General features: G+C 26.0%; 1 protein-coding gene across 3 annotated transcripts in view; it reads left to right on the plus strand.

The window, feature by feature from the left end:
* The window catches only part of LOC107449074 (inactive dipeptidyl peptidase 10-like), a 516,153-nt gene that overhangs the window by 460,960 nt on the left and 38,826 nt on the right, over nucleotides 1–16,367 (plus strand). For all 3 annotated transcript variants that reach the window (XM_071182413.1, XM_071182414.1, XM_043048544.2), the window contains exons 2-4: nucleotides 1,429–1,543; nucleotides 11,566–11,664; nucleotides 13,753–13,847. In XM_071182413.1, the coding sequence (XP_071038514.1) occupies nucleotides 1,429–1,543; nucleotides 11,566–11,664; nucleotides 13,753–13,847 (309 nt within the window). The remainder of the gene's footprint in view (nucleotides 1–1,428; nucleotides 1,544–11,565; nucleotides 11,665–13,752; nucleotides 13,848–16,367) is intronic.

Below are 16,367 nucleotides of genomic sequence, written 5' to 3' on the forward strand. Positions count from 1 at the left end.
ATGTCCAAGCATCATCTCGTATATATATATATATATATATTCCCTACATAATTATGCGTGTCTTTCATTTAATATAAAATAATTATTTTAATCAAATAGAATAAATCAACGTTTTACCATGTAATTTAAGAAATATTACATTTTATGACTAAAAGTTTCAACTGGAAGATTTATAGGGTTTGGTTAATATCTCGTGCATTTAAATCATTAAAATAAAAGCCGCAGTTAAAATTAATGACTTACTTTAGGACAGGTAAGACATGTCGGGATATGTAAGGACTTGAGATAGAGTTGTTCTACACTTTACTAAATTTGATCTTAAAAATATATTCAAGGTCTCCTTCAAAATGAATAGAAAAAAAAACTTTATGATAATTTATCTACATATGAATGATTACTTTTATAGTAAAATATTGTATTTTATAAGTAACCTCTATTATAATTCGAAATCAATTAATCTTTAAAGGCCTTGTATAACTTTTAATTAACTAAGATATTTTATAATCAAAATATTTTTAGCATAAATATTTTGACTGAAACAATTTGCTGAATAATCTCTCAAAAATTCTGATTCCTGAATGTCTTTTTTGAAAATAATTTGTTGTTACATACTAAATAGAAAAATTGAACATATTTAAACTTCAACATAACAATTTTGTACTTAAATTAAATTTTAATGATATTAAGATAATTGAAGATAATTTATCCTGAAATCTGAAACTACATTACTTTGAATTCAGCAAGCCATAAAAATAAATCAATACCGCCGTTTAGGGTTACATAACTCACTGTTGTAAGTTTTGAATACTGATTTAGCAACGCTGTTTTGAGTTTGATTAACAAATTTCCTGTCATCATTTACACTTTAAATGAATGCTTCGAAAACATATTTTAATAATGTAAGAGTTTTTAATTTAAGTTTAAAATCATTTACGTAGAAGTAAGAAACTTTTGTGATAAATGCATAAATTTTATTTAAATATTTTTAAGCATAATGTCAAATATTTCTCCTTTGGGTTTTTTTTTAATTTTTACATTATTATATTTATTAAGGACCGTGTTAACCCAGTGGTTAAAGAAGCGGACTACTGTCTGGTTTTTGATCCTTGGTTTCGTTAGGACTCACTGAGTACATGCGATTTATGTGCTCGTAAAATCTGTGGAATTGAAAGTTCTGGTGGTCAGTCGCTAAGCAGAACCATGGGTGCAGGATTCTAATAAAAAAAATATGTTAATCACAGGAAGTAAAAAAAAATATGTTAATCACATCCTTCATATTTTGATGTTTAAATTCTCTTCACATTTTGAAATATAAAAATCAAGGTTTCCTTTTAATAAAGTATTTTTTGAAATAAAGGTTCTAACGTTAAAATAACGTTAAACACTTAAGAAAATTTTAGTAGTTTATATATTTATTATTTTTTGTAGGATTTGGCATCAGAAGAAGAAGAACAGAGAAACTGGAGAGGAATCTGTATAGCCTTACTTGTCATCGCCACTGTCTGTTCCCTTATCATTACATCTGTTGTTCTGCTCTCGCCGGGTATGTTTCTATAAGCATAGCTCTACAATAATCACTACACATTTCATTTTATATTTAACAGCATTACAAGACATTTACAGTTTTTAAACACACTTTCTTTATATGTGTGCTTCTAAGAATTTTTTTTCATATTTATAATTCTCATCACGGTTATTGATATTAAACATTATTTTAATTTATCTAACCCCCATTTTATTTCGATTAAAGTGTCTTCATATTAGCAACTTTTTTTAATCATAAGTCTACAATAATCATCAAAATCTTTTATATTTATTTAACATCAATACGAATTCTTTTCATTTACCATTTCACCTTCTTATTATGTGTGCTCCTAATACTTCATTTTCATATTTCTAAACATCATCACGTTTTGTTTTACATAAAACACTATTCTAGTTCATTTATACCATATTTTCTATTCATTCTATCCATACTTTCTATAAAGTGTCTTCAAATGAACATGTTTTTTGCATTCATAAGTCAACAATAATCATCGTATTTTTTTATATTTATTTAACTTCTAAATTAGTCATTATTATTTACCTTACACTTTCTTACTATGTGTGCCAACACTTCTTTTCTTATGTCCAAGCATCATCTCGGTTTTCTTACATAAAATATTATTCTAATTCATCTAACCTATATTTTCTTTGAATTAAAGTATCTTCAGATTAACACATCTTCTTTTATAATTATAAGTCTACAATAAACATAGTATCTTTTTTTTTTCAGTTACCTTCACACTTCTTGAGCATATGTGCTTCTGATACTTCTTTATATTTCTAAACATCATGGTTTCTTTACATAAAACACTATTCCAAGTTATCTAACTCACTTTTTCTTTTCATTAAAAATCTTTCACATTAACACATTTTTGTTCTAATCATAAATATACAATAATCCTCACATTTTATTTATATCAACACAAGTTATTCATATTTATGTGAACCCCTAAAATTTCATTTTTATATTTATAAATGTCAGGATTTTTCTTAGGTAGAAGTTTATTTTTATTTACCTTTTCATAACTCATTACCTTTTCATAAAAGCGTTTCCATAGGCAAAAATTTTTAATATTTAATTTTTTTATTCTTCATATTTAATCAACTGTAAGGTTTTCAAATTTATTAACATTGTAGCCTTTTTACATAAATAGTTAATGTATTTACGAATATTACGGTTGTTTAAAATTAATTGTCACTTTAGTTGCAGGTAATTATACGCTTCACATTTCTGTTACTAAAACACTTATTACAATATATCGTGCTTTTTAAATTTTAATTAATTACTTTTTATCATCTACACAATTTCTAAATATTTAAATTTATTCATTTTTTTCATATTTAGCATTATCATATGTTATTTTTTATTCAAGACGCTACTATTTTTATAAACATTGCATTTTTTAAATCTTTGTAGCCTTCCAATTTTTGCATCGTTATCAATCTCTTAGTTTCTGCCTACAACAGTTTATAACATATTGTCAATAATTTATTCTGAACTTCTGCAGTTATCCAAACAGTTTTTCAGCATTTATCAACATTATATTTTACCCATAAAAGTTTATTATATGTTATATATGATATTATTATATGTGAACATTAAGGTTTCTTAATATTTATAGTTATCCATGGTTTTCATATTAATCAACTTATTTCACATTTTCTTTATAAAATATTTTATTACTTTTGATTAACAACACGTTTTTAAATTTTTATTGTTAAATAAGATTTCCTTTTTCATATTTATCTAGACCCTATATTTTTATTTATAAGTTTTTTTTCAGTTATTAGATCTATACTTTATCTTTAAAAAATCACTCTATATTTCTCATTTCCTCTATATTCCCTATTTCCTCTATATTTATTAATATTTTTTTCATCTCAAAAATTTCTTAGATTTTTCACATTTGTCACATTTTTCTTCATATTTATCAAATTATATTGCTCATTTTTATCATCGCTTTTTAACATCATTATTATTTTTCATTTTCTGAACCATATTTTTTTTAACATTGCTTCTAAGACTGAGGTATTCTTCTCATTATAGTAAATCTTCCTCATGACACAGTATTTTTGTACCAAAAAATATTTCCATTAGTTAGCGACATCAAAAAAAGTTAGAATATTTTTCAAATTGTTTCATAAACAATTCATCAATTTAAAATAAAAATGTTTTCAATTTATACTACTTGAATTTCAGTGGCAAATTTGACATAGTACATTAAAAAAAATTAAATCGTTTTATTTTATCTTCTTTAAGTCTTGTAATATACTTTTGAGTTATGGGCAATTATAATAGTATTTAAGCAGTTGGCAGTAAGTATTCATGAAGGGGGTTATATAATGTTATTCTGGTAAAACAGTGAAAGTTTTTATCCTACAAGAAATTCACAGATACAAATATGTTTAGTTTCAGAATCAAGGTACAATTCAGTTTCGAAATATTTTCAGTTTCAGAATTATAGTACAATATAGAATTCAGTTTCAGAATTATTGACAGTTGTTTAAACTCCATAAACACTATATATTAACAATCTTTTGTCAAAATTTCTTTTATAATTTGAAACAACATTTAATATCCTAGTTGATATATTCCTTCTTATCCAATTAATATGATACCTGAAACTAATTTTATAATTATTTTTAATTAGGTAAATGAGTTCGTAGAAGTTTTTAGAAATATTAATAGTTTTATTTTTTTGTAAAAAGTTAATTTCTGCCCTAAAAATACTGGCATTAAATAGTTTTATGCACTTTTCTCGCCTTCAATCAAATCAAAAGGATTGAGAAATACCATTCTTTCACCGAAGCATCGAAGCTTTTCAAAATCATTTCCAGAGAAGTTCGATCTTTGAAGTTTGGCGAAAATAATAAAGCAATCTGCTTTAAAAGAAGAAAAATTTTGTTTGGCGTTCAGATGTGGTGCTGATAACGGAACAAAAAGATAATGATCCGAAAGGAAGCCGGAAAATATGTTCCTCATTTTCCCCTTTGTTTGAAATTATTTTGAAAATAGGATCTGGAGCGTGACTTGAAAGACACTGATTTTTAACGCCAAAAATCTTTAACTGATCTGCGGTTTATTTTTATTTTTACTGATTGAATTGTGTTTTTATTATTTTGAAAGGATTTAAAAACATTAAATTTTTTAATCTCCGAAGTATTTGTTCACAAAATAGTTTATTTAAAAATAAAAACCAGCAGCTAGATTTGTGCAAAATTTTCTAAATGTTTTGCCTGGATTTTTTCATCTAGATTTAGAAGCATAACTTTTTAAAAGGCTTAATTATTTTGTGCTTCAAAATGCGTTGAATGTTATTTGAATTTTTTGATAAAACAATATGACATAAATATTGGCAAAGTAATCTAAAGATTCATGATTTTAAAACGGCATTATAATATTTTGATTAAATAATTTTATTTCCTTAAATATTTAAAAAAAATCATTTGTAATTTAAAATTGCAAAATAAATAAAAACAGAGGATGGCTCCTGGGTGGATAGAGATAAGAGGTAATAAAATATTTTGAATTAATTTGAAGAAAGTCAAAACAGTTACAATCAAAAATTAGTTACAATGACATAACATTACAATGCTATTTGTTATTAAAAGTTTTTTAATCCAGAAAATTTTTCATTCTTCATTTTTTCAATCTTTCTCCTAGAAAATAATTGTTAAAAATGAAAAACTAAGTTTTAAACTTGATAAAATTCAAAATAGTTTTTCTAAGTAATTTTTTACTTTTAAATTAAAAAAAAATTTTAAATTTTTTTATCAAAACTTAGTTTTATCTCAACATTGTCACGTACTGAATAGGCATTAAACGATCAGCATTGAGTGATATTTAAAAAAAACAAGCAATAAAACGAAAGCTGTAGTTTGATTTGACAAATCTAGCATTATATGCTACTAAACATGATTTATATTGGGAACCTAATTCTTGTGGCTAATAGATGGTACTTTGGACTGAAGAACCAATTAAAATCTAAATTTATCTCCATGACTACTAAAGTAAATCTATGTGCATCACTTATTAAACCGATTATCTTGTATGATAGCGAGACTTGAGTGCTTAATAAAGCAGAAGAGAATAGATTTTTCTCTTTTGAAAGAAAAATCTGTCGGTCAATTTTTGGAGCAGTGAAAGAAAATAATACATAAAGAAGTTCATCTAAACATTAAGTGTATTATGTAGACAACCGAACATTTTGAGAGTTATTAAGTTACACAGATTCAAACGACTGGGAGATGATTTTCATTGTGAAGATTCTGATCCAGCTAAAAGACAAACATTTTCAAAGATTGAGGGTTTCAAGAAAGAGAGGGAGAGGGGCAGCAAGGTGGTTGGACTGTGTGGAGAAGGACCTCAAAGTATTGGGAGTGAATACAGGGATAAATCTAGCTACAAGTTGAACTGCCCAGAAGAGGCAGACTGAGAAAGTCTTGGACTGCACAGGGCAGTAGTGCTGTTAAAGAAAAAGAAGAGTGATTTATAGCTTATATTATTAAAAAATTGCATTTCTTCTTAAACCGTACACATATTTCACTAATAATAATACCCCAAGGAAACAATGTGTAACATTTTGAATTGAAGTATTGACACATTACTATTTAATATTGCCCTCTTAAAATGAATAAAAAAAGCATGTTTATTACTCAAAATTTGTGACTCTTATATTATTCTTGCTGATATATTATATCATGACTCTTAAATCTTTTGACTAGTAAAATAATTATTGAGTAGTGCGATAGAGATTGAAATTTATGAAAGACAACAATTTTCTCACACGATTAATCCTTTGACCCAAAATTATTATTAAGAATATTTTTTATTACTTTGTAATAATCCTCATGCAGTACCGGTTTTTTTTTCTTTGTTAGAAGTAAAATTTTCCAAGCACTGCTCACTTCTAAGCAAAAAGTTTTGGAATTTGCACTTATTCGTAATTATTTAGATCGAAGAGAAAAGTAATCATCATTGAAATTTATTTAAAAAATCCATGATTGATAAATTTTTGAATATGAATAAAAAAAAATTCTTTTTAAACTACCTATTTTGCATTTTATATTTTAGTACAAATACAATTATGATAGTCTTACATATTTTTCCCGAGTGTTATTTTTTATAATTAAAATATACAAAAATTTCATTTTGTTTCTAATTAGAAGTGTCGGAAAAAAATATATAAGAGGAATCTGGGGTCTCATCTGCGATAAAGAGTTTAAGAAGATTGTAGTCACCTAAACGCTTAAATATTTAGTGTTTAATTATTTTAATGCATGGAAAAAGTACTTGTAGTTATCACCAGGGAAAGGAAATGACAATTATGTTTTAGTAACATTTCCATTATTAGGTTGGATATAAAAATTAACTATGCTATTTAACTATTATAAGTAACTAATATCATTTTATAATCTAAAAGCACGCATACTTTTCAAAATTGCAGTAATTTTTTTAAATGTCTTTTTTTTTTGTTAATTGAAGAAAAAGGGAAAATAATGGTTCATAAGCTAATTTAGAGAAATAATGTATTCGTGCGATAGTAAGTACCGTTTTTCTCCAGAACCGATCATCTTCATCATGTCATATTAGAAGAACAGATTTTATACGTTATTAATTAGCAAAAACTTAGTAATCTCCAAAATGCAACTGATAGGAATCCAATCTTACATTTTGAGAAAAAGTAGCTTAAACCGTTTTTCCCTTTTGATCTTATCTTCAATTTCTATTTTTGCTTTTCTTATATTTTCATTAATGATAATACTTAAATATAACAGGCCGTAACATAAGTAAATAAATAATACAATATATTTACTTATGTTACTGCTAAAGTGTAGAAATCAATTACTCTACAGAATATCTAGCTAATAAGCAGGTAAATTAGGAACCATGAATGTGCCGAAAATTGCTTCCCTTATTACTAAGTACATTACTTAAATTACTTACCAAGCACATGACTTATCTTACTAACCAAGTACATTACTTACTTCGCACTCGTTAAGATGAAAATTAGATCATTGTTGGATCATCTGTACGCTAAATTTAACATATTGTTGTTTATTCATTTTTCGCTATCTAAGAATTAAAATTGTTACTATCCAAAAAATTAGCTGATTGGATCAAACTTCAATTATTTTTAAAACTTTAATGCTAAGAGTCGAACAGTTGAAAATATTATTACAATTAAGAAAATTAACTCACGGAGGAAAAAAAATCTTGTATAAATACCGTACTATATGGTAATGACATTTCTGGTGAAAAAAAACATAATTATCCGTTTTATAAAATCAAAATATACCGTATTGAAACCATTTTTTTAAACCTTTTCAATTCATAGGATAATGGACCGGAAATTTTGGTTTTTAAAATTATAGCTCTTATTACCACACACAGTTAGTAAATTATAGAAAACTGAAATTTAATTTCTACTAGATAAATAGTTTTGATATCATACTGTAAGGTTTCATGATAAAATTACCGAATTTTACCACATTTACCAAATTTTATCAAGCATTTTAAAGCCATATTTTATTGTTAATTTACCAAAATCATTAACAAAGTACTTTGGCAAAAATTACCGAGCTTTATGGGGTTCCCATAGAGCAAGAAACATGGAAAATGTTACCGTATTATGGTAGTTTTGACCATGCATTTTTTCTCCATGTATGATGTAGTTAATTTAGTTTTTAATATCTAAAGAATCAAGTCAAAACAATTATCAACAAATTAGTTGATTAAGTGAAAGAAACAAGGCTTCGAATTTGAACGATACGGAATCTGTTAATGTACATCTTACTTAGGCAAAGAGCTTAAATAACTTGATTCCCTTCTTAAACGGGGCGAATCAGATTATCAACAGGTTACTTAAGTACTGTCCAAATTAACGGCTTTCGAGCTCTAGTGGTCACATTTATATATTCGCAGCCGTTATTAAATTATTTTTTAAAATAATCAACATTGTAATACCTAAACCTAACTACAGTCCTTGAAATCAGCTAAGTTTGGATCATTGGAAAAGCATTTTCACTCTAGAAATATTTAAATTGCAAACTTTTTGACTATGTCGATATTATTATTACTAACATTAAAAGTATATCAAAAATATATCAATCATAGTTTGACAACATTTAAGCAAGTTGAAACTCTTTATTCATACTATTAAAAATACTCTGGAGGAAGTAAATTAAGACCATTTGGAGTCAAAATTTTATACCTGTCAGCAAAATCTCTGCCAATTTTATCTTCTTGGCGATAAGTTAAATGAAAAATGGGACGGATGAAGTGACATGCATTATTCTGTGCGTCAACTTCTTTGAATACAATACTGATTGAGTACCCAATCCATCTTCAAGGAGTTGACATTTCCTCAGAAAGGAAATAGAACTCTTTCGCCAAGACCACACTTAACGTCATACGTTTCAAAAATATGATAAAAAAGGGCAAAGAAAATGTTTGCCTTGTTGATATATTTTATGTTCATAGGGTTAAAATAGATTTAGATTTTAGACTTGCTGTAAAGAGATTTGTAAACAGAAAAAGAAAGTAAAAGAGAAAATAGCAATTTCCGTTTTATGTAGGTCTGCCTTTTTATCTTAGTAGAGATGGTGGTCTATCAGTTTTCCATTATAAAAAATATTTAGTTTCATTTTCATCAACTGGTATGTTATGCTTTGTGTTATACACTGTGAAAACCCCAGGATGAAATTACGATAAAAAGTACAGACACCCTGAGTGCCGGTACTTTTTACCGCAAAATCCATTTTCACCAAAACTTGTTACGTTACGAAAAATCTTATATACCGTACTTTTTACTCTAAACATTACCACAAAATCACTGAATTACTTTATAAATGAATATTACTGTTAAAATTACGGTATAATATTTTATGATGGAATGGATTTTCCAGATGATGCCCCCAAAGCCCCGGTACTTTATATCATAATTTGATCCGGAAATTTTTAAAATGTAAGTTTTTGAAATGAACTGATACGTATAAAGTTTGGCTAATTAAGAATGGGATAACGGGATAACTTTACCTAATTAAAGTTGATCAACTTTGAAATTAAAAATATTCAAAAAATTAAACTTAGTATTATTACCAAAAAAGAAATATTTTTAAAAATATAAAATTCTCCTTTTCCCTTCTGATCGCTACTATTTTTTTTATGTTACTTTATTTTGTCAATTTGACAGGACAAGGAAAATATAATATATNTATATATAATATATTGTACAGCGTTCAGAATTTTTTTTTTATTATCTTTTCCCAATATTATTACTTTTTAATATTACGCAATCATTCAGCACTTTAATAACTAATCACATAAATAAATAATACGGTTCACAATTTTCATTATCATTATTATATTTCAGTTTTTATCACCAATTAGCTACTTGAAACTCTAGAAGTAGTAAAGTGATTATGAGTAACCATGTAATTTAAATCAGATTTAATTGGATACCCATAAGTGACGTCACGCGTGTGTGAACTCTCTCGCCGTTTATCAATTGATTGAGAATTGGAAATTGAATAAGGACAAGAATGGTATGTTGACGATGAGTTTTTAAATTGGGAATTCTTTGGAAAGTCACACATCTTCTATGGCAAAAAATCTTCAAGTGATGTCCTTAATAAACATTTGCTTACCCAGCCTCAACAAAACGGAATTTTGTTCTTCCATACCTGTACTTGTTTAGGGTATTACACAGAAGACAAGCGAATAGCCAGATAAGGTGATGTTTCGCTGAGTTTGGGACTATATGACTTACAAATCTTTGTATTCTTAAATTTGGTTTTATGAAAATAACCTATTTATTAAATTTCTGGAATTCTCATGAATCGCCTTGGATAATTCAACCATTTCATGAAAATTTCATCTGAGTTTTAGTACTCAAGTCCAATTAATTAGGCTATAGATCATCTTCTTTTTCTTTGGTTTTTATTGAATTTCTTCATGGTAAATCTACGGAATATTAGTTACTTATATTAAGTGAATCTTTTACAGTTTAAAAATTTACCTGTTTAATAGAAGAATCTGAATCCCAATGAATGTCATTACAAACATTTGTTTCTTAATTCGCGAGATCTCATTTCTGATACGTTTTTATAATATCTAAAAATGCAAAAAAATATTATATATCAGAAATCATGTTATAACAATAACACTGAACCATACATTCTGCTTACTATGAGTTTAAAAAATCAATACTATTAATAAATAACACACATCTTATTATTAAATTTTTTTGACATTTTTATAGGCATAACGTAAAAGTATATTCCCCAAATTACGTGATTCAGTCTCATAACTTTATAAACATTGGGTAAAAAGAAATGTTATTCGAACTATATTTTATCTTAATTTTTTTTAAAACAAAATATATGAGACAGATTACATTTAACTGTTTCTTACATATAATAGTTTTAACTAAAAAAAATAATTTAATTTTACTTAGCTTAAAAACTTGGAAATTATATTTTTAAAAAATGCCTTTAATTTCACACATCTGCGCCATCTGTTAAAATCAAGAATAGCGTGACAGTTTGAGAGAAAATAGAAAAAAAATTATAATAGCGTAACTTAAAAAATGTTAAACAAAAAATAGTTTTTTTTTAATTTTAACACAGATTATTGAAACATTGTCAGTGAAACAGATGTGTTGTAAATCGATTCATTTTCCAAGCTAAAATATAACATTCTATGCAGTAATTTAAATTGTGTTTTAGTTATAAAATGATTCTTTAAGTTATGAAAGTATTCTTTAAGTATTTTCTGAAACCATATGAAAAATTCATTAGTATGGAAGTGTTTCCATTATTTGTACACCCTAGGTAAATGCCAATATAAATTTGCGTTTAACCTATTTGTTGCATGATATAAATTGAATAAATTGAATATGTTATATGATATAAGTTGAATGAATTGAGTATGTTATATGATATAAATTGAATATGTTATATGATATAAATTGAATAAATTGAATATGTTATATGATATAAATTGAATCTTCTTTTCAGGTCCTGAGGAACCACGAGTAAAAAATCCGAGATTTTCTTTAGAAGAAATAATAAACGGGGATTATGAACCCCGCTTTTTCAACGGATCTTGGATATCCGGTAAGATACTTCATTTATGTCATTTTTTACGCTCAACTAATTTTTAGTTTATAACTAAATTATTAATTAAACATTTTTAAGTATATAGTATGTAAATAATAGCAAAGTAATCTTTTGCTATGTTAATTATTTAACATTTAAAAAAGTACGAAAACCACCAAAATCACAATCTAAATGTCATCAAACTGTCAGAAATTCTGGATCGAAAATTATGCTTAAATGTATCGGCACTCAGGGTGCCGATACTTTTACCGTAAAATGTTACAGAACAAATTACCTGATATACGGTTATTTTTACTATAATAACTGTAAAGTCGCTGGATCTCTGTAGTTTAATAATTATTACAGGAAAATATACGTTACAAAATTTTACGGTAAAATTAATGTTACAGATGATGAACCAAGGGTGCCGAAACTTTTTTTAACCGTAACATGATCCGGAATTTCTTACAGTTTACTTCTAATTGCATACAATGTCAAATTCAGAATAATTTATTTTACAAATAGGCTGTTAAGGAATTAGAAAAATATTTAAATGAATTAAATTCAATTTATGCACAAAATGAATATTTAAGAAAAAATAAAGTTGTGGTAAATTTAATCTATGCGATAGAAATATTTCAAAAATCCCTTAATTTAATTCTGAAAAATAAACAATTAATAGTTTAATGATTATCTGAAATATGTGTGTTTTTAACACTTTCAGACGTTTTTAACGCATCAATTAAATTATCCTTCTACTCAATATAACAAAACTTTATTAAACTAACCAATGAAGTGAGGAATTAGTGTTACTCCTCAAAAGTTTTAAATTATATGTAACGCTGTTTTTTAATTAATGTTATGCTGTTTTTATATTCATTGTGAGTTTGTAATAGTGAATCATGACTGTGTTTATTGAAGTTTTTTCCATCGTTAGCCAGCATATTACAAAAATAGCCCAAACTATTATAAAAATAGCTTAAAATGTTATTTTGAAAAAAAATCCCACAGTGTTGTAAAATTCAGAAGCATTTGGGATTTTTTTAATATTTTAAAAGTTACTCCAACGCCATATTTGTTTGGACTCGCAAAAATATTAAGACTCCAAATTTATCCTTTTATTTGAAATCATGCATGATTGTACTTCAGAGCGTCTATCGTCCCATAAAAATAAAGCTTTTCATATATATACATTATTTTTAATTAAAGTTTAGAGTTTGTAACAGTTATTCATTATTATTAGACAAATCTTTGTCTTCTATAATAAATATAAAAATGTGATTGTGAATCTTACATTGTTTTTTCTGCTAATTATGAAAATAGTGCCAAATATAATTGTGAATAAAGCAATTATGTTGGATATATTATTATAGCAATTAATACAGTTTTGAGAAAATTAAAATCATTTGAGTTCTAATTTTTAAGATTTTGATAAGTTATTCTATCACAATGATTTTTATTTAGGCGGAAAAATCTTCTCAAGATAGATTTTTTAAAACGATAAACAATAGTTCGAATATAACAAATTTTCGTTCTTTTTAAAGTCAAGAAATTTTTTTTTGGTTCATGGTATATATAGTTAAAATGTAAGCAATTGCTTCAAAATCAGCTTACGAAAAGCTGAAGATGTCACTCCTTTAAAATAAGTCGGCGAAAAAGCTTCGAAAAATACTCTAAATATAGTTTATCTCTAAAGAAATAAATTGAAAATTTCTAATTTTTAAGTTTAGTATTTTTTTTAAAATAAAGCTATTTATCCATCACAAAGTCCATGCATTTTTTGTTTCAAATTGAACTTTTGCTTCAAATTTAAGGTACTCGAGAAAAAAAATTTTAAATTTTATTTGGCGAAATAGTTTTTTTTAAAAAAAAGATTCATATTTGCTTACTTGTTTTAGTTCAGGGGACCATTGTGTTGATGAAGGGTGAAAAAATTCAACAATTATTAATGATAATAAATTCAATTTGGAATTTAAGAGCTTTAAAGGGGACAAAGATTTTTGATAAGCAGTCGATGTTTGTAAATTAATGCAAAAATAATATAAAAATTCATAAATGTGATGTGATTTAGCTGTTGATAATCAATGTCTTTTTTTCTACATCTAGATACAGAAGTGACCTTCCGAGATCCGGATGGTGCCATTGTTATTTACAATGCCGAAACGGCTGAGAAAACAATCATAGTTAACAATATAACCCTGGTAAGTAAACACATAAAGGTTTTAACAATTACATATTTACACTAGTGTCATTACCAAGCATATAGATTTTTAAAAAATTTGTAAAATTTCTATTTTGGTTAAAAACTATTAATTTTTGAGAATTTAAAATTAATAAAACTAATTAACTGCATTTTCCAAAAATTATATGCACTTGATAGTATGATCAGAATATTTCAATGTATATTTGCTACAGGAATTGTGGACAATTTTGATGCCAAAATTATGTTAGTAAATGGATTCAAAATTAATTATAAGCGATGTATCATTGAAAGTTTGTCACAAAAATTGTCGGACAATATGATGCCAAGAAATACGTTTGTAAATGGATTCAAAATTAATTAATAGCGTTTTTTTTAAAGTAAGAATATAAACTTAGCCAATTAATATTATTTTTAAGTGAAATGATTGAATTTTAAGAAAGTTAATGGGATAGATGGATGATACTCAAAGTACCGCCTTGCTAACTTCATTTCATTCGCCTATAAACATTTATTCCATTATTTTTTATATAAAATTGAGTTGAGGTTTATATTGCATTGATAAGTTTTTTAATATAAAGGTTTTCCATCAAGATTAAATAAGGAATGCTTATTCTGCAAAAATAATCATAACTTACTTCTTGCAATTTAAAAAAATATATTTTTATATTATCCTTTTATCATAAAATATAACTCATTACTTTCATTTGAATCAGTAATCTTACCATGGGAGTTGAAATTAATTAATTTTAGATATTCCCTTCACAACTACCTTTGACATTTACACAGAATACAAATACCGTTTCATGATTGCAGAGATGTTTCAATTTTATAAAATTCTCGTTTTGAACTCTCATCACCAACGCATTTTAAATTATAATGCATAGTAAAGGAGGCTAACCTTTAGGGAAAAAAGTAGTAATTATTTGTAGCAATTCATAGCTACTGCATGAGAAATAAACTAATAAATGTTTTCAAACACCCCTCTCATATCTTATAATCGAAAAGTATTTTTAAAATAATTTATGAATAAAAAATACAAAATTTAAAATCAGTTACTCTTTCTTATTTCAAGGAATATTCTTTGTCCTACGCATAAATAGATATAAAAATAGATCAAAAATATTTTACTTGATAATATTTTCTTTTAAAAATCAAAGTGCGGTTATGCTATACTATGCCTAGTCATAGAATAGGATGTCTGGTGTTTTTAGACAAAGTATGAAGCATCATAGTTACTATTAACATTGCCTAGTTATTGTACAGAATGCTTTTAGATTTAATTTTTCTTTAGTTTTTCAAGAAAATGCTTAATAATAATCATAATAATTTCATACTTTAAAGAGAAAAGAATGCGTGACCAATACTACCACTGATAAAATTTATCGTGTCTCTGGTTCCTCGGAAACACCAAACTACTCTGAAATTTTTACCGAAACACTTTCCTAATGACTTTGATGTTATAACAATAAAATATTGTTTTATAGTATTAGATAAAATTTGCTGATAAGGTAAATTTTGGGTATTTTATCATGATACTTTAGAGTATAGTTTAAAAACCATTTATTTTGTTAAACTAACTATTCAATTTGTATTTTTTACTAAATGTGTAGTAAAAGGAACTATAATTTTGGAAAACAGAATTATAAATCAATAATCAATCGAAAATAATCAATAAACGTGAAATAATTATTAAATAAAAAATAATTTATAAATAAAAATCAAAGAGCGCAAAGAGCAAAGCAAAGAACAGTACACTTCAACTTAAGTCTCTGCTTCTTGCATAAAAAGATGTGGTAAAATTTTTTCATATATCAAACATAAATAAAGTTCGTTGCTTCAAGACCAAATGGGGAACTCTTTTTTTTTGTTAAACTTTCTTCTTTGTTTTTCGTGCTCATCATTCCATCATTTTTTTTCTCTTCTGATGGCGGAAACTTTAATGGCTCCTCGCTCGTTTCACTCTTTATGGAATAGTTTTTTTTTCTTTCTGTACTTTCTTTCTATTCCGATCATACTTTCAATCCAGACGCATCTGAAGTGTTTTGCAGAATTTTAAAATATTGCCTTCATGACGTAATCGTATTAAAGATGGCTAGATTGCATGAGGTAAATATGTGTGATTACACATTATTTTGTCATAGAAGTCATATTGTAATATATGTAGTAAAGTGAAATATCGAAAAATATGAAAACCTTTCACAGTGTCACATGAAAAAAAAAAAAAAAAAAAAAAAAAAAAAAAAAAANAAAAAAAAAAAAAAAAAAAAAAAAAAAAAAAAAAAAAAAAACTGGCGAGTTATTATTTCTATCTCTATAACATCGCAGAATACATCTGCGCTTTTTTAAACTCCGGCATAAGAAATTTATAATTAATTTTGAAAGCAATAATTCTTTTAGAGAGCTTTATTCTTTATGAAGAACTTGTAGCAAAAAAAAAGACGAAATACTAAAATTTTATTTATTTCGTATTTAAAAAAACTGCTAACTGTATCAAGAATATACATATAATATTATAGCA

This window comes from Parasteatoda tepidariorum, chromosome 6 (genome assembly GCF_043381705.1).
Source record: "Parasteatoda tepidariorum isolate YZ-2023 chromosome 6, CAS_Ptep_4.0, whole genome shotgun sequence".
In the NCBI taxonomy this organism is placed as follows: Eukaryota; Metazoa; Arthropoda; class Arachnida; order Araneae; family Theridiidae; genus Parasteatoda; species Parasteatoda tepidariorum.